The sequence below is a fragment of the Phaethon aethereus genome (assembly GCF_964289735.1).
Source record: "Phaethon aethereus genome assembly, chromosome: 14".
NCBI classification, from domain to species: Eukaryota; Metazoa; Chordata; class Aves; order Phaethontiformes; family Phaethontidae; genus Phaethon; species Phaethon aethereus.
In genome coordinates this window covers 16724886-16752106 of record NC_138590.1, presented here as the reverse complement: position 1 = coordinate 16752106, position 27221 = coordinate 16724886, and the positions used below count along the sequence as shown (strand labels likewise).

Below are 27221 nucleotides of genomic sequence, written 5' to 3'. Positions count from 1 at the left end.
GTAAAATCAGACTGATGTAACCACCACCTCCTGTCTTGATGGTGTGACAAATTTATTTTATGTTAAGGTTGTGAAGAGTCTACAGCAAATAGTTACCCCCAAATGACTTGAGCATTCAATTATCATGTGTACCCAAAGAAAATAAGACATTATTTTCTTTCACTGTTATCTCAAGAGACAGAAGTATGGCTTTGCTCCTGGAAAACTGTCCGGAGACATTTTCTCTCCTCTTTTCATTATTTGGAAGTGATCTGGCATTGCTGCTTTCATATTTTATTTCTACAATGGTAAAGATGAAGCATATTGGATTATGATGTCTGAAAGATGAAATCCTTTGCCCGGCCCTTCACTGTTTTTTAATGAATGCCAACTATTAAAAAAAAAATCCCAGTCTCCTTTCTTTTCCATTTTCTGGGACAGTATCTTTAATAGGTGGATATTGCAAGGTAGACTTTCCCAATAGCCCTCAACTAGCCTTTTTTATTAGAATTCTCTTTGCATACTGAAGGATAGGCAATTTCTGCATACTTTTACAGGAAAAGCAAATGCTTCAGAGTGTCCTGAGCACTTGCTACTAGACCTGCAGGATTCAGGAAAAAAAAAACCTCACAAATTTTGTGAACATTTAGTGATGTGATCACTCTAACTACTGCTGTATTTTGCCTATATTACATTTTAACTCTATCAGCAAAACTTGTCATGAAATAAATATTCTCTGACAGTCTATGTACTTTTCTCCTGCCTAGAAGATCTACACTTTGAAAAGAAATTATTTTTTCCCTTAATGAGGGCTTATTTTTTCTCACACATCTGAATAAACATGCTCCTATACAACATTTTTAACATACAGTTTTAAAATAAAGAACAATTTCTGTAGCTTCAGGCTCTTTTATAACCTTATAAAATTTCAAAATTATTTACTTCTAAATTTACTACTGTTACTTCTAAAAAACGGGAAAATATATGCAAGGGCTAAAGCCTGCTGTGCAGTTCATTGGAATCTCAATTATTTTCACTTATATATTTTATTTCCTGGGTTTTTTAATGTATTTTTATTTGTCCTCTGGCCTATACCATATTCTTATCTTTCTTTCAGCACTGTACTTTGGAGGAACAGGACTGTCCTGATACTTATCATTGGGATTAGAGGAGCTTGCTACTGCAGTCTCAGTTTTGATCCAGACTGGATCAATCATCTGTAAATTTTTCATGTAGCTCACTCTACTAGAAAGGCATAGTTTTTAGAATTTTGAAGAAGATATTTGAACTAAGTGATTTAGTTTTTGCAAAGAAATCTGCAAACTTCTTATTAACATCATTCACCCTTAAATTTAAGGGTATCTTTACCTTAGAACAAAACTTCAGTTTTGTATCTTTGAAGTAAGATTTAAGCTGTCACTGATGGAGAATGCAGCCTTAAGACTTCAGATTATGTTGCAATTTTGTCAGTTTTTCTTCTGTTTCCCCCTTTTTTTTCTCCTTTCACTGGCAATTTTGAGCCTTCCAGCTGTATTAAACTCAAGAGGCTTCATAAAATACAGAGGATAAATCTGATCTAATCATTCTCATTACATGAGTTTATTAGTATTCCTTGTTGGAATTGGTAAGCAACTGTTTTCTTGTCTCTTCACAAATTTGGACTTTTTAGCATTTTTCCATCTAACCAAAAAGCCAAAATCATAAAAAAAATCATGTTCAGATACACAATAAGGTTCAGTCAAATTACTCCAAGCATTTGTTCATCTCATCTTGAGTTACTTCAGTTTGATTTTGATGTTTCTTTTTCAACAACTTTTAACACAAAAGGCTTTTAACAAAAACCAGCCTATAATTCTGAATTTAGGTAAGTAAAATATTTTTACAAGATTAGCTCTTTTCTCCATCAGCATTTTTACAGATATGGAAATCCATTTTCCCATGGATTATGATGGGTTTCAACTAGTCGACATGTGCTTCTTTGAGAAAGAAATGTTAAGTATGTTTCTAAACTTTACATATTCTCAGTTTTCAGACAAGGGCCACTGAGGTACTAACTACTTACAGGAAATACAGTAGTAGGTTGGAAATTATGATTCTAGAAAATGAGGTCAAAATAGCTGAGAGAGAGGTATTTTTAACAGCTTATCCTTTCAATAGTTCCAAAACCAACATTGCTGAAATTTGATGGAATTTGCTAAAATAAATGGAGAAAAAGCTCTTTAAAACAAGTGATTGCTTGGCAGTAGCATACCAAGCTACCCATACTCCTAGAAGGCTACTGCTGAGATTCTTGGATGGCTGCATGCCTTATGTCTCACAAACTACCTGGTCCATGCCAATATCCTGTTAATGCGCACTTTGATGTAGCTTATGATTGTATTTCTTGGTTTTATATTTCTGCAGCCGCTAGTGAGAATTGTCTTTGTTATCATCCACACTCATACTATATAAAGTTTAGTAAGAACCAATATGGTCTACTTACACTAGCTTTGTTACTCTAACTCTGTCACAGCTTTGTTATAATAATATCTTGAAAAATGTTATTTAATATGTATGAGGAGTGACAGTTGGAAATTTTGCCTTGATGATTTACCTAGCCTCTAGCTTTGATCACCACAAAACCCATCTACTTTTATGAAACAAACAAACCATTCTAATTAGTTGGTTGTTACAATCAGTGATCATCTACTGTGGAAGACTAATTAACCTTAGTAGTAAAGCATAAAGTTTTTTTGTTCATTTGTTTAATGAGGTAAGAAATCAAGAGAACAGGGTTAGTTAAAAAGAGTTGAAAACACTAATAAACAAACTTGCTCCTCTAGTCTAGCATCCAGTCTCTTGACTTGATCAGAAGATGATTCAACAGATAGAAATACAGGAAACTTATGTGTCCTCTGCTTTTTCTTTCCACTTCTTTAGAAATTCTTTCTTTGTACCTTATTGCATTTAAATCGATGGTCCATGTTGAAACGAAAGGATATTTTGTAGTTTCAGTGTATAAATTGGTCTGTCCGTTCTTCATTGCTGTACATTGTAATGCTGTGTGCCATTATTCTGGTCATTCATCTGGCTTTAAATCTCTTTCAAGTCCTTCAACAGATTTTTCTAGTCTTAGCTAATCCAGTTTGCCCGAAGCCCAAGAGTGCCAAAGTGAATTACACTGTGGTCATTCCTGCTTAGCACCTCATCCATAGTTAATTTCCTATGTTTTACCTATGTATAAATTTTTCATTTGCAACAATATTTTAGCTTAGCAAAGGAAGAGCTCAGAAGTCTGAGGGGGTTTTTAATTAGTTCCTTTGTTAGATCAGAAATTTTTGCCTCATTTTGAACCAGCTGCCTCTATAACTGAGGTTCATAGTCCTTTCAGAAACTCATATTCCAGTTCTTGACGAAACACAATGAGAGTTATTCATAATGAGTTTCACCCAGCCCTTGACAGCACACCAGCAATATGTTGAGTGCTGAAATGGAAACCCTGCCCTCTTCACAGCTGAGCAGAGAAGAGGTCCGTCATCAACACCTTAGGATCATGATCAAGATGAAATAAATTGTCTGTAGACTTTTGGTCAAAACACAAACTGAACTTTCAATGTTCCTGATATTCAGTGGTCTGATTACTCCAGTTCACCTGTTTATGGGGCTCTCTGCTAAATTCTAAAAAGTAGGAAAGAATTGAGGATCGTTAGAGCCTGAATTCAAAACAGTTGTTGATATATAAGGCAGCCGTACTGCTGCTGTACTGCAACCCTCAGAGTAAGATTTAACCAGTCTTTGGCTTCCTTTATATGTAAGGAAATGGACTCATGCAGAAAGTATCTCAGAGCATGTAAATTACTTTCCAGCTCTGTGAAGAAACAAACTCATATTCTGTACTTTACCTTTGTAAATACCTCCTTCCTTTGCTAAAAGTATTATTTACTAATGACCCAGAAGTCTGATAGGTCTAAAGGTAAAAGTACATTTTGCATCTTAAACAGTATACAGACTGAAAATATGAGAAGAATAGATTGTAAACAAGCAAAACGTGAGAATGATTGTTAAGGTGATCTGAAAAGATTTTAGGAAGAACATATAGGACATAGCTAAATTTTCCTCTTGGACATAGTGGAAAGCAGAATGATAATGTGCTACGGCTTGCATCTGGGAAAGGAAGGATATAGTTAAAGAATAAATCCAGATGATAAATCTGATGATAGGGAAACAGTGACTGAAAAACAGAGAAGCTGATGTGAGAAGAAATATTGTATGCTTGGTTCTGACATAGCAAGCTTCTAACGTGAACAAGATGTTCCTGAGAAGAAATCACAATAATAATACAAAGAAACAGAACCAGAGAGGACACCTATAAAGTTTCTCAGACTTCCAAGGATTCCAGTGCAGAAAGGTAAGAAGACTAGACTGTTACTGGTAAAGCACCAAAATGACATTGAGAGACCATCTAGATAGAGTATAATATTTCATATGATACTTCCAAGCAGAGATGGAAAGAATAGTTAAGAGTAGGTGAAGAAATAACTGCTTCTGCAAGAGACCTCATTTTTTAGGTTGAATGAAGCAGAAGAAGTTTCAGAGGTAGTAGGGCAAAAGTGAGAAGAAAAGGAGATTAGCTGGGAGGAGGTCAGAGCAGAGCAGTCAGACTGAAGGATTGGAATCAAAATGGTTGAATACAACAGTGAGAACAGTGACTAAGAAAGGGCATTGCAATTTTTTCACAATTTTATAGAATTCTCCTTAAACAAGCTGACCAGATCTTGAGAAAATAGGGCTGGAGGAGAGTCAGAGATGCCGGTCAGGCAGAAGGTAGACCACAGACAGTAGGTTTTGAGAGAATAAAAGTGCTTTATTAAGAAATGCAACAACATTGGGGAAAAAAGAATAGGATGAATTTGTAGTGGGGAAAAAAGTGCAGTCCCTAGATTTCCACCAGAGCAGCAGAGAAAATGGTGGAAAGAAAGAATAAGAGCAAGAATAGGGTACAATGAATCAATACTGAGTAGTAGAATGACAGTGGAGAGAAGGAGATTGAAGGAGAAACTGTTGACAAAGACATCTGGGTGCTCACAGGAATAGAGATCAGTGTACAAGAAAAACGTGGTCAAAAGAGTGGCCATTTCTTATGCATGAGATGGTTAATTCAGGATTAGACCAAGTGAGTTGATAGGGATGAAGAAGTATTGACCCTTGTTCAGTCCATTAGTCTCTCATAAGCTAAGTCACAAATGACAAATAAGGAGAAGACAGAGTGGTGAGGACACAGATGTAGTTGATCACAGCAAGATAAACAAAGGGAAATGTATGGTGAAGTGAAATTCAGGTGGGAAGGAGTGATTGAAAGTAAGGTGGCACATATTCAGCAAACAGCATTATCTGCACTAAACTGATTCCTGTTTAATAACTTAGCTGCAAAGTATTTAAATCTGTTTTTTAACAAAACTTGTAAACGTCCCAGGTAATGTTATGCTATATATCTAAATATATCACTGGTTGAGTCTCACTTTTTCACATGGTAAAATATGTTTTAGAGGAAGCTGCTATAAAATACTGAAAATTCCAAAAGTGTAAATGCGTATCTACATTGCATTTTAATGGCACCTTGAGCCTCCACGGGTAGGGTTATATGAAGCTACATATCTGAAGAATATGAGAAGAATGGATGGTTTGTAATGCATGGTTGCTAAGCTTCAAGATTCAAGGTCAGAGCAAAGTGAAATTTTAATAACTCACTGGAAGTAACTCATGAAATGTATATCTTGCAGTTTCTGCAAGTATGTCGATTGCATTCATCTTCAAATTTTACCTGAAGGTGTGTTTCACCACGTGCTGTCTCTAGACTGGATCATGTGCATTCAGTTAGTATCATAAATTAATACGATTATGTAAATTCTGTCTACCAGTTGTGGGACCTTCCTGAAGCTCTAGTCACCTTTCATTAAGACATAGCCTGATATAAGATGGGTAATGCTCTTGATGGCCTCATTTGAGAAGCTGGGAATGGTATAGATATTATAAGCTCCATCTCTAGCATCAAATAACCAAATCAACAGCACCGAATATGTTGATAAATTCAGCAGAATGTTTAGACATTCATAGTACTGAGCTCTGTAAATCAGCAGTGCTGAATAAGCAACAGGAGCGTTAGCCTATTTAGATGCTAAAAAGGATGGGATTTTAAAATTACCCAGCTCCTTATAATATTTATAACTGGTTTGGTTAGTATGCATTTCACTAACATTCATTTTATTCTGACATAGGAAACTGCATTTTTCCAAACCAACCTTGAATAGTGGATTTTGACTACACTCTGGAGGTGGCTTTGGGATTGATTTTTTTTATTATTATTTTAATAATTGTCTGTTGTTTGACAAGCCAATTCTATTCAGAAATCATACATGAATTCTTAGGTAATGGATGCTAATTGTAAAAATCCTCAACAGCTTAATCTGCTGTAGCCTTCTTGAGAATTTAATAAGCCTCTCTCATAATAAAATGTGTCAGAAGGGGCAAATATTTTGCTAGCACAGCTTGTAACTGATTGTTTGTGCCATGGTAGCAAGTATTCACACAACAGAAGTACTGTGCAGTCATTTAAAAAAAAAAAAAAACACATTTGGGTTAGTGCCTTAAGGGCAAGAATTATTACTTCTTTTTTTTTTTTTAAACGCATTCACTTTCTCATCCCTACCAGCTACATGTCAGTTTTTGTGAGGTTCGCTTGTTATTTGCCTTAGGAAAAGCAAAATAAACATAACGAAGCAGAATGCAGCTGATCTGTCTAAGGATGCTTGGTTTGGGGCGGGGGGGTCGTTGGTTTTTTCCCCTGCGTTTGCAAAGTGACAATAAGGTTGCTGAACCTTTTTAGTTCAGAAAAAAACAAGCTCACACTCCTTGGGCAGTAGGACTTTTTGGAGCATAGAAGTAAGGAATGTGTTGCATGTGACTGAACTGCTGCCACTGCTGGAATAAATAAGGCTGGGATATAAACCGCACTGAGGGACAGAGAGCTGACGAAGGTCCCAGTGTGGGTCTGCCACTATTTCAGCCCACTGATTTGTCCCAGCAGTTGCATTCTGCCAAGCAGCTGAATGTCTGCAGAGACACGTGGCACTGGGGTTTTGATGGTGGTACCTGTCAGACCCCTGCGTTTGGCCGAGAATGAGGACCGTTTCAAAGCCCGTCTACCCGTAGCTTCTGGGAGATGCATCGGTCATGGTGGAACTCTCTGGTGTTATTAAACGCTGCCAAGGAATCTGCCATGATTTTTAGCCTTACTACGTAACTTGCGCCTTCCTGTTTGCACAGCTACTCAGCCACGCAGCGTTCAGCATTGAACTAGAAATAGGAGCTGTAGCAGGGAAATGGTGGGAAACGACTGCTCTGCCACATTCGAAGCTGTCTAGTTGCATGAAATGGGGCATAGTGAGTGAGGATCAGCTTTCCTTCCCAACAAAACGTGACAGCCTAGGTTAATCTCACGTGCCATCAGCCATTCAGCTTCCTTGGAGATCTTGGCAAGCTCTGCCAGCAGGAGGTAGCAGACCTGATCAACACAATATTTTAATAAGAAAATAATCAGATCCTGGAAAAAGTTCTTTCATCCTCTTAAAAAGTGTTCTTTTCTGGTAGCAAGGAAAAAACCACGTAGGTTGTCGTAGAAGGAAGGAAAAAAATCCAATGCCAACAAAAGTATTGAAATTGCTGCACACTTCACCTTTAAGCACTGTGTGCCAAGTTACAGCATCTCACACAGCGTGCAAAATCCAGGATTCAGAAGTGGCTGCTGAAGATTACTACAAACCAAGGAGTGGTAGAGAAGATTTCAGCTTTAATTATGAACTTCCTGCTATCTCCCCTCCTCCTTTGAAATTCAAGGCACTTCATTTTATTTTCACATAGTTTGGTGTCTGAGATTCCTTTTTATGTTAGTATAAAAATAATGATGAAAAGGAAAATAATTCTCTTATGAAAATTCATGAGAACAGGCAGAGTTTAGAAGCTGTGTTATTTATTCAGGAGATCATAATGACTTTTGAAAACACCGGGGTTGTATGTTTGTGTGGATTTTTGTTTTGGTTCTTTTCCTTTGTGTACCTTGCCAGTTTTCATATCTATGTACCTGTGGAGCATATATATTAGGTCTAAAAGTTGCAAATCATTAAGAATTCACATTAAAAAAATAATTGCTGGTAAGCACAATAATCTGTTAGCTGAGAATACAAAGGGACCATTTTTATGTATTAAAGTGCCCAAAGGGAGAAATCCATGTGCTTCTCTAATGACCTCAGTAAAGAATTTTATCATTTTTAGTCCAGGAATAAGAAAGGCCAAGTACTAACATCTCAGAGGATACTTGTACTGAGAGATCCTGATATTGTGCAGAACTTGTTGTCTTGGCATTTTAACAGTATCCATATTTAAATATTATAGCTGTTTAGACACAGACGTTGCTCAAGTGGATGCATTCAGGGAAGTTCTTTGACTCAGTGTTGCTGAATCTCAGAAAGTACCTGCAGCAGTTGTGTCGCATCAGTCAGTCTAACAGAATACAGCTTTTCTGGCCCTCTCAGTCCTCAGAATCTGTCAGCTTTTCCAAATCCTCTATTCTTTTAAAACCCTTAAGAAAATAAAAATTAAAAAGATTCCTTCATCTTGCTGAACCAATAACCTTGAGCACCCTGGGCCTCAAGACCCTTTATTCTCTTTCAAGAGCTGGTTGCTAGCTAGATCTGGTAGGATCCATGCAGGAATCTTCAGGGCATTTTCCCTGCAAGATGTGTCAGGATTTTTTCTCGCAAAACTTAATGCTAAACCAAAACTTTCAGCCTTCCTTATATGTAGCTGATAAGTTCGTCCTGGTATGTTGTTTCCCCCACGCTTATTTTTATACTGCCTTCTCAATGTTGGTAAGAAATAGAGGCTTGACTCTTCCTCTTCCCTTGGAAATACCTATTTTTTATTTCATTGGAATGACACCTGATACACTTTCGCCTCAACAGTCAAGATTTTTTTTTCCTTTTCACTCTTCCCTAAATTTTCCATCTCCAACTCTATCTTCTGAGTACAGCCTGCTCTCCGAGAATAGTCCCATGGCTACCGGTGCTCTCCAGCAATGGACAGATTCAATTCCCAATGTAATCTCATCGGTGTCATTGTTTGAAAGAACAGCAAGGAGAGTGTCCATGTATTCTGGGAGAAAGTCTTGAACAAGCCTCATTCTCAGATAGGTCCCCAGTCACCACCATGCCTCAGTAAGAACCTTTGCACATCCACCAAAGTACAGTGGGTGGAGGGGCCTTTTATTTCTTACAGCTCTTTTAAGCCAGATCTGTCGGGTAGCAGATATGAAGGCAGTGAAAGTAATCAACAGCCTTAGTACGATCAGATAGTTGAAATTATTTCTTTGAATAAGGAAAGTGGTAGTATCTAAGTCTGATGGGATGATGCTGAAATGCAAGGCAGCTCTGCATGTTATTGTTCTTTGTATATGAGGGTGTACACTCTAATCATATGTCTGTTCTCATTTTACAGTGTTTCTATTAAATAAGGAATCTGTGTCTAATTCAAAAGCTTAATATCCTTTTTTTTCAAGGTAATATGTGTAGACTGTTTTCTTCACATAGCTTGACTGAAAGTGGCTCAAGGTATACACAGCTCTTGTGAAAAATAGGAAAGGTTGTAGAAATAGGCCAAACTCTTAGCTGTAATAAACAGAATACAACAATGGTACAAAGAGAGAACAGAGCATTGCCATTTATATTGGCAAGTTTCAGCCCTGTCATTCTTTCCCTCAAGAACAAGAGAAACAGCTTATGCAAAGGAAAGATAGAAACCGCCAGGCACTGCTGGGTTTATCTTTAGTGTGATAAGCTTCCTTCAGGGAGACAAGAACAAACTGTGCACAAGGCATAGAGAAGGTACAGGCAGTACATTTTAAACTCTTTCCACAGTGAATTGTTCCAGCTTCAGGAAACCATTTAAGTTGGCTCTGTCAGAGCTCCTTCCAGCCTCTCAGGAAGCACAAATACTTGGTGCATGCTTTGGTGCGCTGAACTTCTTAATTTTATTTCAGTAGGGCATGATTGATAAGCCATTGTATGTGACACACAGCATTTTGGCTTGATGTAAGGTCTAGAAAGAGAGATGAATGAATGAAGTTAATCCTAATCTTGAGGTATGTCTCCATGTGAGCTGTAATTGAAAATTAATGCACACAACTCTCAGTCACCTGAAGACAAGGTTATATGGAAAATCCTTGCAGTAGCTGGGCCCACATCTTGGTGCCTGACTCCAGCCTGCCTTCCAGGGAACCTGCAAACCCCAAGGATGGTGAGATCACCCTTGCTACATGGAAGAGATCTCTGGAAGAGACCACTGGGAAGAGGTGGTCTTCCACGCAATCAGCCCAACTAGGACCAGAGCTCTCAGGGCTTTCAGACTTCTGGCTTCAGAGCAGAGGAAACAGGAATAAGAGCTTCTATCCCTGTAGCGCTTGATGTGTTAAGGCATCTGCAAAGCCCCAGCCTTGGGACCTCAAGGTCACTTGCTGCCTGAGATAAACTGGCACAACACCGTGTAGACCTCCACTGGCAATGGCATTAAAAGTTCAGTAACACCAATTTATCTCCATGAAATAATTTGGTTTTGTCAAGTTAGTATTTTGTAGTTAAGGCCTGGTTTATCAAAAAATTCCTGACCAGCTCAATACTATTCAGATAGGACCTGAAGTAAGTAGTTGTATTATGTTAGGCAGCAGAAACACTGAGAGGTGAGTGTTGGAAGTAATTTGCAACACATATTGAATTAAATTCCATGCTCATGTAATGCCACTGAGACAGGGACTTCAAGAACAAGAGGAGACAGTAGCAATCTCTCTATTTTGTTTACCTGACACTTTCTGTGAGAAGAAATTGTGTAACTTGTTTGTTGGGTTTTTTTGTGAGAAACTTTCTGCACAGACCTTTGAAAATTAATCTAACAAAACCCTTTTGGGTAAAGAAGTGTCTTTTTCTTGTCCAGTAAAATGACTACATACTTTCTAAATTCCTGCGGAGGAACTTCTACTTACTCCTTCCTCCTAAATCTCAGGCAGGACTTTCGAAATAATAGCCTGCAAACTTGTATTCAAAGGAGCCTGATTTGTAATTGCACTAAAACCATCAATGCTAACCAATCAATCTGCTAATTTACTGTATGTGCCTTTGGGAATAACTAGTCTTGAAGAGGAGTAACATACTCTTAATGTTGTAAATTTTCTTCTGGATGAAAAGTCTGAATTCTGGTGCATTTTATACCGTTACAAATATTAAAGTGCATTTACAGCTTCAATTCAATTTGCACTTGGACGATCAAATGTAACTACATAAAAACACAGAATTGGTCTTGCTTATTTAATATGTTGATATTTTGGCTGTTTCTAGCTGGCAGTGATAAGACAAATATTAATTGAAATAAAAAATTAACATAATTTGCCATTTTAAGTTATAATTTCTCAATTGTTTTTCTGTTATAGCCATTATCTTACGTAGCAAAATTCTACAGTTTTTTCGAATATAATATGCCTATGTTTTCTGATAAGCTGTTGTCTCAAAATTGAGCACTGGTACTCTCGATTCACACATTCTGTATCAAATTTACAAGGTCCCATTTTTAATTTCATATCTTTATAGACCACTTAATCACATCATACTGTATTCACCACAGGTTCACCTAGAGACTACATCAACAAGAGAAATCAGCTGCAGAACAGGGGTTAAGAGAGCATTGTCTTCTCAATAAGTAAATTAACTAAAATCTACCAATTAGTAAATGGTAAGAAAATAAATGTTGTGCAATAGTTTGGAAGTAAGTATTGGGTGAAACTAAGCTTATCCATTTCATATCCACTCTCACTTCCTCTGTTGTGGTTGTGATGCTTTTTGGTGATCCCTTCCAGGTTGCACCCTAAAAGATAAATAATTCCGTTTTGAAAATCCCGCTTTAAAATACTTTTTTTTTTTTTTTTTTTTTTTCTAAGAGTATTTCAAGGCAAATAAAAATTAAATTATTTGTAGATCTAGGACCCATGTAAAATTTAAAATTAAATGTAAAGAAAACAAAGTGTGAATGTAAATAAATACAGCACCATTTTTTAGCAAGTGACTTGACTTTGGCCTCTGGCTTTGCCAAAGGTTATTGCCATGTATGCCCTTCGGTGCCGTGCTGGAGAGAACAGTTACGAGCAAAGATGCAGAGATCCCTAGACAGCACAGCCCAGGTCGTCCTCTGAGAGCTGGTCAGGAATTAAGGCCGTGGAGTTTTTGGAAAAAGTATGACTCGATGGGAAGTGTTTTGTTTGAAGCATTGGCTTCGGTAAACTTCTGCTGAATCGGCGGCAGAGCCCGCGCCCCTCCAGCAGGCTGTCTCGGTGCCAAGAGCTGGGGCTCGCAGCCGGGCGGGGAGAGCTGGGTCATTCGCACGGCTGGGGCTGCCAGCTGTGCGCGGCAGCTCGCACCGGGGCCAGGCTTCTGGCTGCCCGCGGTGCACCTGGAAGCCTTAAAAGCTTGGGTGGAGCCAGCTTTCCTGGAGCTTCTGAGCGCCCTTTTCCCCAGCCAGAGCTTTGTGCTTGGAAGACCTGCGTTGAAGTGCAGGTGTTTGTGGCTCTCCAGAGTTACCAGGTATGGTCCCAGCATCTGGCTGATGGCGTCTGGACACTCTGCTGCTTTCTCCCTGTTCCTGTGCAAGCAAAACAGATGCAGCCTTCCCGTATTTTCACAGTATGTGGTAAGTAGTATGTCTGTGTAATGAGCAATGAAGTTGAGTCACTGTGTGTTCTCCCTGTGTTGAAGTGTGAATGTTCTAAACCAGTAAAATTTCTTTGTCCATTAAAATGTTAAGAGGCTGAATTCTGTACTACTCCTTAAATCTTAACGCCTTTCAGTGCATCGGTTCACCAGTCTGGAAGGCAGGTGGGGTTTGCTTGTAAGTCTTAATACTTGAGCAAGACATTCATGTCTGTTTGCTTCTGGAATTCTGAAAATACTCGGCCCTCTTGTCCTTATAAACGTGGCAGACTTTTACTCTAGTGGGGAGTTTCTCGTTTGTTCTTTCTGCACAGTTGTTATTTTCTAGTGATTTGTAGCAGACCCTTTCAACTCTGAGTCTTAAAGCAGGATTAAAGTTGGTTAAGTTGTCGAGAGGAAAAACAAAAGGCCTAATTTGCTTTGGCCTGGCTTGCTCCTGACATATTTATTCAAAAACAAGATGATTAGCATAGCAAAATATGTTCCCAGAGCATGCGAACGTGCACTTCTGTTGAGGAGGGATTTGCTGGCTGGCTGCTTATGGCACCCAATATTCTTGTCTAGGTTTTAATTTGTTTGTTTGGATGTTTGATGTGTTGTTAGAGGTTATAGGATTGAAAAGCTTCCAAAAAGTCTTATCCAACCTCTCAAAATATGACTCCAGGAAAATACAGATTTACAGATTTTTGGACAACAGGTGTTCTCCCTAGGAAATAGGTGCTCACCTGTATTTTTTTGTGGGGTGTGGAATCTTGAGTATCAAGTCAAAACTTGCAGCTATTGCTCACTTGTCCAAGCTGACAAAAATTATTTTTTACTTGCTTCAGATACAGTGATATTTTGCACTGTTGTTTCTGATGAAACTGTAGCTTGAAAAGAATATATTCATTTTTGAAACCCAGATTGCTTCTTGCAACCAAAATGGCTGCTGTACTGTGCTGCTGGTTGCAGCACGCTTGCAGAAGTTGGGACGGCTGCAGGTTTCTTGCAGCAATCCCCTGCCTTGTTAAGCAGGTTATATGAAGTGCTACTAAAATTGCTAACTTGAAAGAAGAAATGCTTTGAGATGTACTCCACTGTGAATTCTTCTGGTTATTAAATATCACTCTCTTTGAGGGAATAAGTTTTCTCTTCTTATCAAAAGAAAATCCTGAAGATGAATGTGGGGGGAGGAAGAGAATAATGTTTCCTTCAGCGTCTGTAAGTGAAATGCTGCGAATGGAGCTCAGGTGGAACCGTTCTGGTTCCTAGCTAAGGGGGGCTCTGCGTTCACACACACAGCTTGCTGTCGGCTTCGAGGCCGCTGCAGTGAGAACAGAGCTTGGGCCTGAGGCTGTGCATGTTCCTTTTGCTCTCAGTCAAGTGATGGAAAGGGATACCAGGCTTGATGAGCTGCGGAAATGACTTGAAATGGACTAATTAAATTACTTTTTTCTTTTTTCAGTGAGGATGGGAGCGTGGAAAACATTATTAGCTCCAGGAGAATCTTCCAGTAAAAATTGTCTTTGCAATATGAGTCCTGAAGGGACCGATGCAGGATTAAGGGAATTCAGAGCAGGGGGGTGTAAGGCTATGCAGAGAGGGACAAGCAGCCGTGTCTGGGTTAGACATTTCTTCTAAGGTTATAGTGTAAAATGCCTGAATGTAGTTTTGTCCACAAATGCAGTACAATGTATTTTATACTTGCCACTCGGAGCCTCAAGATCCTGTGATTTGCTAGGCATCAGTCTAGCTAACAGCTTCAATCTACATTTAATTTTGATGAGGTGCTCATTAGTTCAGTCGCTCATCTCCCTCCTGCATGCTCTGTGGCTAATGGCTTTGATGATGATGGCACTAAATGATAGACTTCAAGTTTAGCATTTCTTAGCTGTTTTTCTATAACTCATGCTAAAACTTTCTTCTTAACAATTTTACATGTAGCCAAGCATCTGTCTTTTGAGATTGTGGAAATCAAAGACTGAAAAGGTAAAAATTCTGCTTTGTGCCATGATCCGTACTTCTGCAGTCTCCAAAGGACAAGCGCAGCACCTTTCACATCTCTCCCCAGTCTCTGCTCATCAGTATCTACAGTACTACATCCAGACATATTTTTGACTCTGAGTTTGTGTGTTTCGAGAAATGCAGGGCTGTAAGTAAAGTGAACGAGGACATTTTCTTGTCAAGCTGAAAAGACAAAAGAAATGCCGGTAATCGAAACGGTTCCGTTTTAGTCACAGAGCATTGTTGGAGGCAAGGGAGCTGCAGAGAAGTCAGTTACTCTGGAAAACTTAAATAAATAGTTTGTACAGCCCTGGCATAAGAAAGCACATCTGCAGAGGTGTTTTTGGGGGTTCAGAGCCAAGCAACCACCCATCTGGAGCATTTAACATCTGGTGAAACAGTAACTCTGCGAGGCAGAATGCATCTGAAAGAGGGAAAGCTGCTCTATGTATTAAGAAAGCTTCTTCCAAATAAAAAGGGAATTTAGTCTTAAACACTAGACTTCTATTTTCATAGTTTATGATATCATGATTGGATTCCTTCTGTGGACACAAGCTTCTTAATAGTACTATTAATCACTGTGACAAAGGTTAGACTTGAAGAAAACTAGAACTGAGATTAAAGAAGAGAATTTTTATTATTTTAGCAGCTGAATGTCTCGTTACATCAGAGTCAGTATTGTGTAGCAAATTGCAAGCTGTAGTGAAATTGCTTTAAAAAAAATCTGTATATATTTTTCTAAAACTGTGATAAAGTCATTCAGCAGCGCATTGAAATGTATTTCTAGCTGAACTGTTACATCTTTTTTTACTGTGGTATGAGAACAGATGGCAGTTATTTTTCTTAACGGTCTCCAGCGAAGCTGATGCAATGCCTTGCCTTCCTTTGTAAATGCTTTCAAGTGAAAGACAAGTACACATGCCCAAAATGAACCTGTATTGTAACATTAACCTGTGGTTTCTAAAGCGAACTTTTAATCAGGTTGCAATAGGCTGGTGATAATTACTTAATGTCGTATCAGTCAAGTAGTTTGTTATGACAGGAAAATGAGCTATTACTCAGAATCAATTGCACATGTTTTGCAGTAAGTTTTTGGAGCAGATGTCTTTTTGTAGACACTTTTAATGCAGTAATTGAGTAGCCCATGACTTGAGGACAACTGCAGTCACTCCCATGGTACAAATGCATCTGTAGATTTGGAGGTGCTCTCTGTCACTTTATAGCATTCCCAGGGGGGTGATTGATCTGAGAGTAACAGCTGTTCAGTAGCTGGCATGTAGAGATGGCTCCTGCACATTGACAAAGCTGTTTGGTGATTTTATACGTTTTTATAAGCATAATATAAATTGCAATGTTTTTCAAAGGATTTTGTTTTAATATTGTTGCTACCTTAACAGTAACTGGACAACTTGGAGAAAGGCTGATGAAAATGTCTCCAAATACAACCTGTCGCATTCCTTGCCTGCTTCACCAGAAAGGCTCTGTAGTTCAACAAAATGCCATATTACCAAGTCATTTGTAGTTATAAATCAAAATGAAGCTGCCAAGTATTGCAAATCTAGGACTGCCTACCAATTTACAATTTTTTTGGATTGTCCGCTGTAATGTGCCGTATTATAGAAGCATTGTTAGGAGCTATACTTAATTTACTTGCTTTAAATTAATACTGTGTTGAAAATCCAGATTTGCCTTGCTCAGAGAAGCTTTCATTCTTCTGTTTTATACGAGCATGTTCCAAAAAAAACCCTGGTGTCTCTTATTTTACAGCCTTCGACAAAAGAAAGGAAATGTGGCCCAGAAGCACTGGACTGGACCAGCTAACATAGTAAAATGCAAGCCTTGCCCCACGATGCATGCCAACGCTGTCTGTGGATCTGATGGCCATACGTATACTACCAAGGTAAGTTCTGTTTGTAACTGAAATCCTGTTGGTAGAGGTCATCTAGGTTGTAGTATGAAGATGAAATAGTTTTCATTAATAGGCAGTATTAAATTAGAGTCTACTTTAGTTCTTGGTATATTTCTGCGTAAAAAAGTGTTGATAAATGTAGATTTTTACATACTTGACAAACAGCAAATCAGAATGACAAATCAGGATCTTATGACTTTCATGATTCATGTTTCTCTAAATAGCTTGTTCTCGTAATGAAGTCGAACACTTTCAATATTGATGATGCAACAGAAAAAAATCATTTGATCGGGCTGGCTTGTTCAGACAAGAGGTTTTTGGGATAGTTCTTGTTTTTAAGATTTGGTCTCCAAATGGTAAAATAACTTGGCAGTATCATTATTCTGTGATTATTTTTTTTTTTCCCCCCTAATTATTTTTTTTGTTTGTTTCTAGGCTGCATGGGTAACCAATTCATTTAAACCACAGTTTTAATAGGCTTGTGTGCCAGATGCAGCATATATGGTACCATAAAAAAACTCCCATAACACAGTGGGCATGAATTGGCTCATTGTTTTACTGAAAATATGATCACCTTAGGGCTTGACTCAATGAAAGAGTCAAAACTGGCTTTGCAGCCATTCAGCAGTCCAGATCTCCCATTATCAAATAAAACTTTCCATGTCTCTGATATGTGTTGTATAAACAGCATTTCAGGGACTGGAAGTGATGTTTAGGCAACACCCCTAAGTGTGTTCCTTCTCTTCCTGCATGCAAGGTAAGGTTTGACAGCCAGTAAAACTACCTTTTAAAATCCAAAAATAGCCCCCCAAAAATCCAGGAAAATAAAGTGATCGGGGCAAAATTCTCTGCTGTTATGTAACAGTGCTGATGAAACTGCAGCTACATTCTCTTCTCAGCTAGGGAGCTTGAATGCTTCATCCATTAGTGGGCGCAAATATTAAAATGCTGCCATGGCTAATTTATTTAAGCCTCTCTTCTATTCTGGCTGAAAGATTTGCATGGCCAAAGGAGAAAACCAGCAGAAACTCTCATCCCTGCACACAGGCTGCAGAAAAAGGGCTCCAACTTGCCTGTTAAACAAGCTACTCCTTAATATTCTCTAGGAGTATGTAATGCAGTAATTTAGCATTGGTATTTAGGATTAAAATTGGGCTCATTTTGAAAACAACTTTTTCCATCTGAACTCTTGAGAGTATATGAGAGATTCTGTAGTAAACAGCTTTCACTAGTCGTCCTATAGAACTCATCTCTGTGCATCTTGCCTGCATCTCTGTTAGCTCCGAGTCTTTTTCTTGACCTTCTATATAAGATTCAAATGATTTTCATCAGAAACTCTGCTAATGTCATAAATTCACCAAACTGTTGTGACTCCAATGTAAGCCTGATGTCTATAATGAAGACATCAAACAATTCCTGTTGCTGACATGTTTAACTGTCAAAGACATACCTCCCAGAAGTTGCCTCTGTTTGAGTGTTTGGGTTTTTTTTAAAGGGCACCTTTAGAAGATTTAGTCTGAAGCAACTTTGTCTCATCTTCATTTGCTGTGTGTTAACTATCAATTGCTCCTGTCCTAGCAACTGAAAATTACAGCATCTTGTTGGTCTCTCAAGTGCAGCGAGTTCTCTCCTGCGGATTTTGCTCGCGTTTTCTACCACTGCTTAGGGAAGATGGGGTCTCACTGCTTTTTGAGTGTCGTTTCACAGGAGTGATCGCCTGTCATGTTTTTTTTATTGAAGACTCCACCAGTGTTATCATGCTGGTTGGTAATCCTTCTGTAACATCCTGTCCTAGCAAGAGGTTGCATGTCTGCTTAACCTTTATGCAATATCAAGGAGTTGCTTATAGCAGTACTATTGTTCTTTGCTGTATACAGTACATTGTAAATCTGTCAGTATATTATTACAGTAGCCAGCAAAACATCATTGCTTCTCTACAATTTCTTCTAAAAGCTCTGCTTCATTGATTTTCTTTTTTTTATTTTTTTTAAAAGACAAATTTTGGTAAATGATGTGAAAATACTTTAGGCAGAGCATTAAAACTAAATAGAATATTTTAATGTTCTAACAGATAATATTTTTATGGTCAGCAATGATCGTGGTTTTCTGATATCTTTTATGAACAAAATACAACTGCTTCCCTCAAATTCACCATTAGTTTTCACCAGATAACGTGATCCTTCTTTCTTGCCCTTAAGTCACTAAAATTAAAGCTTTTCTTTGGTAATTTTCTTTCATATGCAGTGCTGTTGGCAAGTATTATTTCTGGCACTGCAGTGCTGGCATGTTCCAGTATTGACTGTGAAAATGCAAAAAGGTGGACGTTTGAGTGTGGGCAAATACCACACTGCTCTGCATTTGTATGTATGTATTCACATCTGGCTCTGCATCAGCTGCTTTGTGAGCATGTAATGATACGCTGGGCAAATTAAAGGATTCTTGCTAAGCTTCTAAACAAAAGATGGAGAGTAGCCACTACATTTCAGGGGAAAAAAAGTCTTCTGAAATTGTATATTGGCCATCTATTCGCATAGACAGGCAGTACGCACATACACGCCAGCATTTTGACCCATCCTGGCTCAGATTTTTGCCTTTTCCTGCCAGCACAGCAGGGCTATAGGCAGGAGACATTGAGCTTGTAGTTCATGGCCTGGCAGAACTGCATCAAAGCATTTCAACTAATGGCTGGGGGCTACCATTCAACTCTACGGGTAACGTTTGTACCAGGGGTTGCTCTTTCCATACTTTGAACTTTTAGCTGAGGTAAAAATGACTGAAAAGGAAATGATGCTGCAGAAGTATGACTGATAAAATGCAGATGAAACGTGGGTGTCAAGAAATGCATAGTAATTCATATTAAGAGAAAATAACCGAATATACCTGTCACGGGCTCTCATTTAGCCACTTGATCTTAGAATAATTCTGGCTCTTTCTCGGAAGACATTGTAAGGATCACTGCCAGGAAAAAATGCAAATAAAGCGTTAAAAAAAGGAATTGAAAACAGGCACAAAACATGGTTGTGTTTCTCTGTAAGTGCCTGAACTTCTCATTGCCTTTGGTTACCATCACTTCATCTCAAAGCTGGCATGGTAGAACTAGGAATTGCTCAAAGAAGGGCAGTAATGACTGTCAGAGATGTGGAACCTGCAAGGAAGCACAGAATTAACTAGAACACTTCAGCATGGTGTTCTATGAAATCATGACTAATATTGGAAAAGGGATGTTGTACTTCCTAAAACAAGACCTACTGAAATTATAAATTGGTAGTTTCAAAACAAAGAAAGTATTTTTATTTTTTCAGCTCAAAATAAAATTGTGAAATTCACTGTAGCACAGTATTCTGCAGGCCAAAGATAGAAATGGGATTTATACAATTCCATGGAGAATGGATCCACTGCAGGCTGGTAAACCTCTAGCAGACTGAGTCCCTAAGCCAGTGATTACCAGAAGCTGGGATGATTGATGTAGTTCAGCAGGACTGGTTTGTTCTATTTCTAACTCGCTCTTTCTTTTACTCCTTTGTAGTTTTCTTAGTTTTAAGGGTCTGCAACTTGGGAGGATACTAGGCTTGAGGGATCACAGGGCTGAAGTGATGTGGTTCTTGGGTTCTTACACAGAAATGGAGGCATCCATACCTTTAGATAAGGCAGGCTGATAACGGAGCTAACTAATTCACTTCTTCGAAGTAATGCCCTTCAAGAAAGGAGCATATTCCTTTTCCATTTCAACTTTGTCCTGTGTTGAAATTTCTTTCTGAGTCCTTATATAACTGCTTGGCACTTTCACCCATTCAAAACTTTGTTTTGGACCTTAAAGCAAAAGTAGGACTGCAGAGCTTGATCTGGAATGATGCTCAATAGGGGTTGTGGAACATGGAGGACTTTGTTCTCTTTTTATGAAAATTTCTTGAAATTTTTAAGCATTCAACTCCAGGAAAGTAACATAAAATGCATTTTTAATTGTCATTCTTTTAAGTGATGTCTTAGTTATTTCTGAGTGGATAATAAAAATCTTTCTGTTCATAAAGGCTACATGGCAAAATAACAGAAGCATTATCAGTTTGCTGGTTTGCACTGTTTGATAATCCTCAGACTCTTACGCTCTTTGTTCTGGTGCTTTCTGTAGAGATTGCAGTTTGAACGAAAGCATTTTGCTTATGTTAATTATAGTGATGGTGATTCTGGGAACTGACTGTGCCCGTCCACCTCGATTATAAGAGATTAGGATTCTCTGAAGGCAGCCATTTGCAGAGCAGCTGAGGAAATGTTATTGGCCTGCAGAAATATGGGCTATGTGGCATATTCTTGAGGACCATTACTGCAATGTCGTGTTATGCCTGGACATCTCTAGAGATGCTCAGTAACTGATGCTGTGGGTAAAAGGACGAAACAGAATCATGGATCCTTGCTCAGGTTAATCTGTGGGTTAACTGTGGGCCCAAGCACCCTCAGGAAGTCAGTGCAACAGACTTTCTTGAGGTTTTCTAACTGAATGGCTTTTCATTAAAACCAACTTTATTTTTTAACAAATGAAATTTTCTTCATGAAGAAAGACATTGTAAACCTAGAGGCAGGAGCTTCTTGATAAAATTGGGGAGAATGATCCAAACCAAAGCACTCAATAATACAAGGATTATAAGGGGGGGAAAAAAAAAGTAAACTATAAACCACCACTTTTGAGCTTACTGGTTGATTTAGATAGAGGCTCAGGATTTTTAACTTGGTCTCTCAGTTCCATCAAATACATAGAAGCCTTCAGCATCTTGACTAATTTGAGAGCTAATCAAAAGAAACTTTTTATCTTTTTCATCTTCCACTGGAAAATATTCAAAGGTGTTGGTTTCCAACACAAAGGTAAATGGGCAGGTATTGAAAATGGTGAGAAGTCTGTGCTCAGATCTTGTGCTACAAGGGATTTTAAAATGTCGCCCAAACTGTCACAACAGGACACACAGGTGCTGAGTATTCTGGTGGATCTTAAGTTGATTTAGATTCATGTATGGGAGTTGTACTGCTTGGAACATCTTTCCCCCCTTGAGACATTGTGTCTTTCTGGTTCTCATTCTGAAGTGTCTCCAAAACTTGTCTCTGTTATTGATCTGGTTATTTTTATCTGCGTCACAGAAGTGCTAAAGTTAAAGGGGATGAAGATGTTTGGTTGTGGTGGATTTTTTTCCCTATTTCGTTTTCCAGATGACAAACTATTTCTACTGGGTAGTGGGATTCTTTAGTGGTACCAATAGTTCAGTGCTCATGCATTACAAAACTTGAATACAACTGTAAAATGTGGCCTGTATCTCATTGATCTTCATAGCTGGTTTCCAGCGATTGCTCCTAGGTTGGTTTTTTTTGCTTTCTTAATTTTGTCAGAATTCTGGAAACTTCAGAAACTCCCTGTCACCCTTTCCTGTTAGCTTTGAAGTCTATGGGCTTTAGGTTTGTCAAAAATTTCACTGAGTCTCTAATTACCACTTGAAACATAGAGGTTTTAAAATGCACATGCACTCTCCCTTGTTATAAAACTTTGTAAATAGAAATTGCTGTTTCCTGGGTATAACAACTCTATTTAATACGGTGACAATACAAAGCACTTCCAAAGTATATTGCAGTCAGGGTTTTCAAAGCTCTGTAAAGTACTAATAAATTAAGCTTGTGAGGTAAGTAAGCCCTGTAAAGACCACTATGTAATTAGTTAATGTTTTTGTCAGCAACACATTAAGAAGAATAACTCTGTAGCTGTGAGTTTTACAGGAAGTTTAATTAAGCTAGTTAATAAAGCAATTACCTGAACATGATGATGACTGCACTTAACTAATCAGAAAATGAAAATAAGGATGATCTTAAATTACAAAACATACCACCTCAATGACTAATAGTCCCTTCAAAGATGGAAAGGTACATTGGTATAATTATTATGCTTCTAATTAGGTACATTGTTGTTCTGCAAATTTTAATTAAATCATTGCAAACTAATTAAGCCTGTGATCATGTCTTTTTTGTTTGAAAAGGGAAAAATCACCTCCCGTTGTCATAACATTAGGTAACAAATTTGATATTAAGGGATGTGCAAGAGAAATAGTTTTCTAACAATCTTGAAACAGGAGGAAAAAATAATGACCAAAATAACAAGACACTATTGGTTAAATGTGTGCAATGTGAGGGCTGCTATGTTTAATTAGGAGAGTCTGTATTCAGAAGCGGAATTAACAAATATTTGTTCAAGTGTCCAAGTGTTGAGTATTTAGTGTGACATGGTTTAGTTTTTCATGACCCAAGAATGAGCTGGATTACCTGCCCTCTAGGCATGGGGTGCTGCTACCACCCCCAGCTGTGGCTTTGTCCAGCTTTCCCGTCTGCGGTTCGTCTGAGGGATGACTCAGCCTTGCCTGTAACACAGTGAATGCCATTCCTGATGGAAAACAAGCTACTCGGCAGACGTTTAGCAAGTGCTAAGACCTGTCCTGTCCCCAGCTAGATGAAGAATTGGATTAAATTCCGTGTTAACTTTTAGCTTGGGCTTGGTTTTGTAAGGGAAAATTAAGGAAAGGTGGGTGGGTGGGGAAGGAAAGACAGAAAGAGTAAAAAAAGTTAGGATATGGTTAAAGAAATCCGGGGAGAAGAAAATTAAATCAGACTTATGCATTTGCTCCCTGTATAAAATTTAGAAGTTATCGGTGGGAGGTACAAGAAGAAATTATTCTGTCCTCGCCCCCCGCCCTGCTTTTTCTTTGTTCTTCTGTTTCATCTATGAACTCAGTTCTTTGCTCTGAGTTCAGAGGCTGGGCCTGACGTAGTCTGTCATGGCCTGAACCTGTGCACGCGAGACCTGGTACGTTACCCGGTTCTTCCACTGGCCTGTGTTGTGGCCCTGGGCAATTTGCATTTTCCTCGTTCCTAGTTTGGGAAGATCTGGACTTTCTCCCTTAATAAAATACTGGGAGAGCTACTTCAAAGTCGTGATGAAAAAAGCTTGAATCATGTAAGGGATCGGGGGGTGTGATGTTGTTGGTGGTTTGTGTTAAATCAAATTGTCTGTATAAGACAAGACAGCACGGTTGCTAAGTTTCCTGGAGTTTTCTGATGAAGCTGGTCAGGATTTTTGATGGAGTATTCAAATATCTTTTTGTGAAAATTGATAGATTTTTGTGGAATGTGACTGTTCTGATGGAGTTTTCTACAGGAAAAACCTTTTACGGAGTCGTTACTTCCTTATTCCAGTAACAGGTTTTTAACGTTCACTTCTATTCCATTATTTGATTCATTTTGTTGCAGGGGGGTTCCTGGCTGTAGCAATACACCTGGCATGAGGCTTTCAGCATTACTGATTTCATTCGCACCAAAATACAAAAGAGAAGCTCCAGAAGACTGGGCGGGAACTAGAATTTGCCTAACGCCAAGTACCTTTGTAGATCGCCCGTTTGACTCGGGCACGTCTGGCCACTGTATTCCCAGCAAGGTAGATATTCCCTCAGCCTGTAGGCTGGGCCAGTGAGTCTTGAGGTTTGTAATCCAAAAGCTATGCGAAGCTGTTATTGCATAATCAAGTCCTAAATAATACACCTTGTCTCTCGGAAGGCAAAACAGCTAGAGCTCCGTACCATGCCTACTGCAGCTGCACAGTTTATTTGGCTTGAAGCAATGTTGTTTGATGAAGTGCCGTTTACCCTAAAGACATCCTGCTGTTTATATGGTTATTTTCTCCGTGTGGTCTTAAGGAATGAGCAGAGAATCAGGAACAAGGTAGATCTCAATTCTTGTGTACCTTGTAATCCATCCCAATATTTAAGATAGCTGATATCTAAGGGGTATTTTTGCATATGCTCAAAGAACGACGTTTATCTTTTGGTAATTAACGTACTCAAAAAAAAAAAAATTACTATCTCCTATGTTCTTTCCAGTGCTTACCTCTTAGGGTTGTTTTGGCCACAAATAAACAATCCAGACAAAAAAAAAAGACATCTGTGCTTTCCCCTGGTGAGGGTAACCTTTGTTAAACCCCCAGGGAGCTGGGAGGTATGACTTCAGAGCTCTCTTCAAATAACCACGCAATTCTGCAAACTCCTGAGCTTCCTTTCAAATCCCATTTAATTTTATGTTGAAGTAGAGAAGCTTTTGCTTTTCAGTGGTGCCAAATAGTAAATTCAAAATCCCAGATAATCCTCTACCAATTTTATATCCAAACTGGGAAAAACTAGGCTTGTGTAACCACTGATCTGTGCGTTGTGGCTACTCCTGTGACAACTTCCCGGCTAAACCCTATGAATATATACATGTTCACAAGGTTTTTCACCTGGTGTAGTATGAATTGTGAGAACAGCTAAAACAGAGGCTTCTGCAAGTGAATCAACAGATAGAGGAAGAACTGAAGAGCTCCAGGCAGCTTTTACATGGTAACAGCTGCTTTGTCGTATTGCCAGGTTTGAGATTCTATGAATTCCTGAGAAATTGCTGCGGCCCAAGACACGATGCTCTTGCTCGTTGCTATCCCTTTAGTCTTCGGAGAAGCAGTCTTCGTTAACACAGGTCTGCAAATGCAGATTGGTGCAAAAAAAAAAAAAAAAGAAGTCTTTTTAATCCCGTGAAGAATCTTCTTATACAGAGGATACTGACTGTTTTAGTGGGGAAAGTAGCTACTTACAACTCTGTTAAAGGCACTGGTCAGTGCTGGGAAGAGGAGGCAGCTGCTTTGGTTCTGCTGGAGGCTGGTGAGCTCTCGTCCTGCATAAAGGCAGGACAGAGAAATACTGGAGACGTTCTGGGGACAGAGTTGGATGGTTTGCGACCTGGTTTTGTTCTTCCATAGTATAATTTCTTTTAGGAGAGATTAGTTTAAATTCCTACTGCTTTGATTTCTGCTGGGGCCAATGAGCAAAAGGCCCTGACAGAAAACAAAACTTATCCAAAGTTGTACCTCCAAGTTTTAACAACTACAGGTTAAGCAAGCTGGTTGAACTGAGATATGGCAATGTTTATCTCCTTTCTGTAACCTTGCCTGGCAGGGAAAGGATATTTTTAGTTTGTTTCTCCATATTCTAACGTTGCTCTGTCCAGAACAATTTGACTTTGCACAGACTGGGTTGTTTGTGATTAATATATTTTGTCAGTTTCTAAATCCGTTGGGTTTTTTTAATTCCTGAATCTGTTATTTTACCGTAGTTAAGGCTTGTCAAAGTTGAATGTTTTAATTATTAAGGTAAGCCCACAGAATCTGGGGGAAATAGAGACATTTTATTGCAATTAGGCATGTTGCTGCAAGTAGAAATTCATTCTTCATATTATTTTGATAACTTGAGTGTAGAGAAAACACTGCTTTCAACTCCCCCAACAAAAACCCAAAACAAACAAAAAACCCCACCACAAACAAAGAAGAGAAAAACCGCATCAAACCAAAACACCCCAAATCTTCTCAATATGTGGCTGCAGTAGTGATTTATAAATACTTTGCTGGGAAATGCAGTATAAGAACCTGCGTAGAACAAAATAACCTTCAGATTTCCAACAACTGCACACCACCACCGAGTGACGGAAGAGATGAAGTTTCAGGCAGCATAAGGTTCCGTCTCTCACATCAACTCCCTTAAATTCTTCACAAGCCAGTTTTCCCACATGGCTCTGATAATACTCACACAGCCCTGTGAAGCAACGGAAAGAGTTCATCTTTTTGGTGCTGCCGAAATGGAGAGGTTTGTGGTGGTTGTCTTGAGTTTCACCAGTGCTCCCATGGAATAATAAACTCTGAATAAGTCAAACAAAAGTAGTGCCCTGTTGTGGGGGGTTTATGCTTTCTTTAGTGTGTTCATTTAAATTTAAATTAATTGTTAGGGTTCACTGAAATGTATCTTCCTTAAATTGGATATATTCACTTCATATTTACCCCCTAAGAGTCTCCAGAATACTTAGCAATTAGACCTGCCATGTGGTGATGCAGCTCTTCATGTTTACAGGTCACTTGTTACCAGTTGCTCCCCCCCCCCCAAAAAAAACCCAACAAAAAACAAAACCAAAAACTATGAAGTGGGGCACAGGATGGGGGGGGGCAAGTCATATGTGTCCAAAATACTCTCAGCCAAGGTATTGACAAACATCAATGAATATTGTGGGATTTTGTTAGAGCAATTTATATCATGCTAAAATAACTTCAGCCTAGATTTATGTTTCATTTTGGTGTTTTGTGGGGGTATGGTTTTGATTTTTTATTGGTTTGGGGGGGTTGAGGTGGGTTTGGGTTTTGGTTTTGGGGTTGGTTTTGTTTGGTTGTTTTTTTTAAGTGGGGGGGACTGAATTTCTTTTATATGGCATAGACCAATGCTGAAGAAGGGCAGCTCATTGCAGGAATTTTTTGCTGCCTATGCCTTTCTGATTTGCCCACGTATGCTTTTTTCCAGAGGAATGAAATAATGTTTAGAATATCACTGATTTTCTCTTTCCGTTTTATGAGCTTCTACAGTATTGAGGAAAGCAATGCTTTTGTTTAGGCACGCAGGTAACGACTGCCAATAATTAGAAGTCTGAATACGTAATGTTCTCACTGTTGGCTGCTCAGTATTCCAAAAACTCAGGAAAAACAACCC

At 38.7% G+C, this 27221-nt stretch overlaps 1 protein-coding gene across 1 annotated transcript in view; it reads left to right on the top strand.

The window, feature by feature from the left end:
* Positions 1–27221, top strand: part of SPOCK1 (SPARC (osteonectin), cwcv and kazal like domains proteoglycan 1) — a 317127-nt gene that overhangs the window by 200137 nt on the left and 89769 nt on the right. The window contains exon 4 of the mRNA XM_082006106.1: positions 16509–16641. Within this exon, the coding sequence (XP_081862232.1) occupies positions 16509–16641 (133 nt within the window). The remainder of the gene's footprint in view (positions 1–16508; positions 16642–27221) is intronic.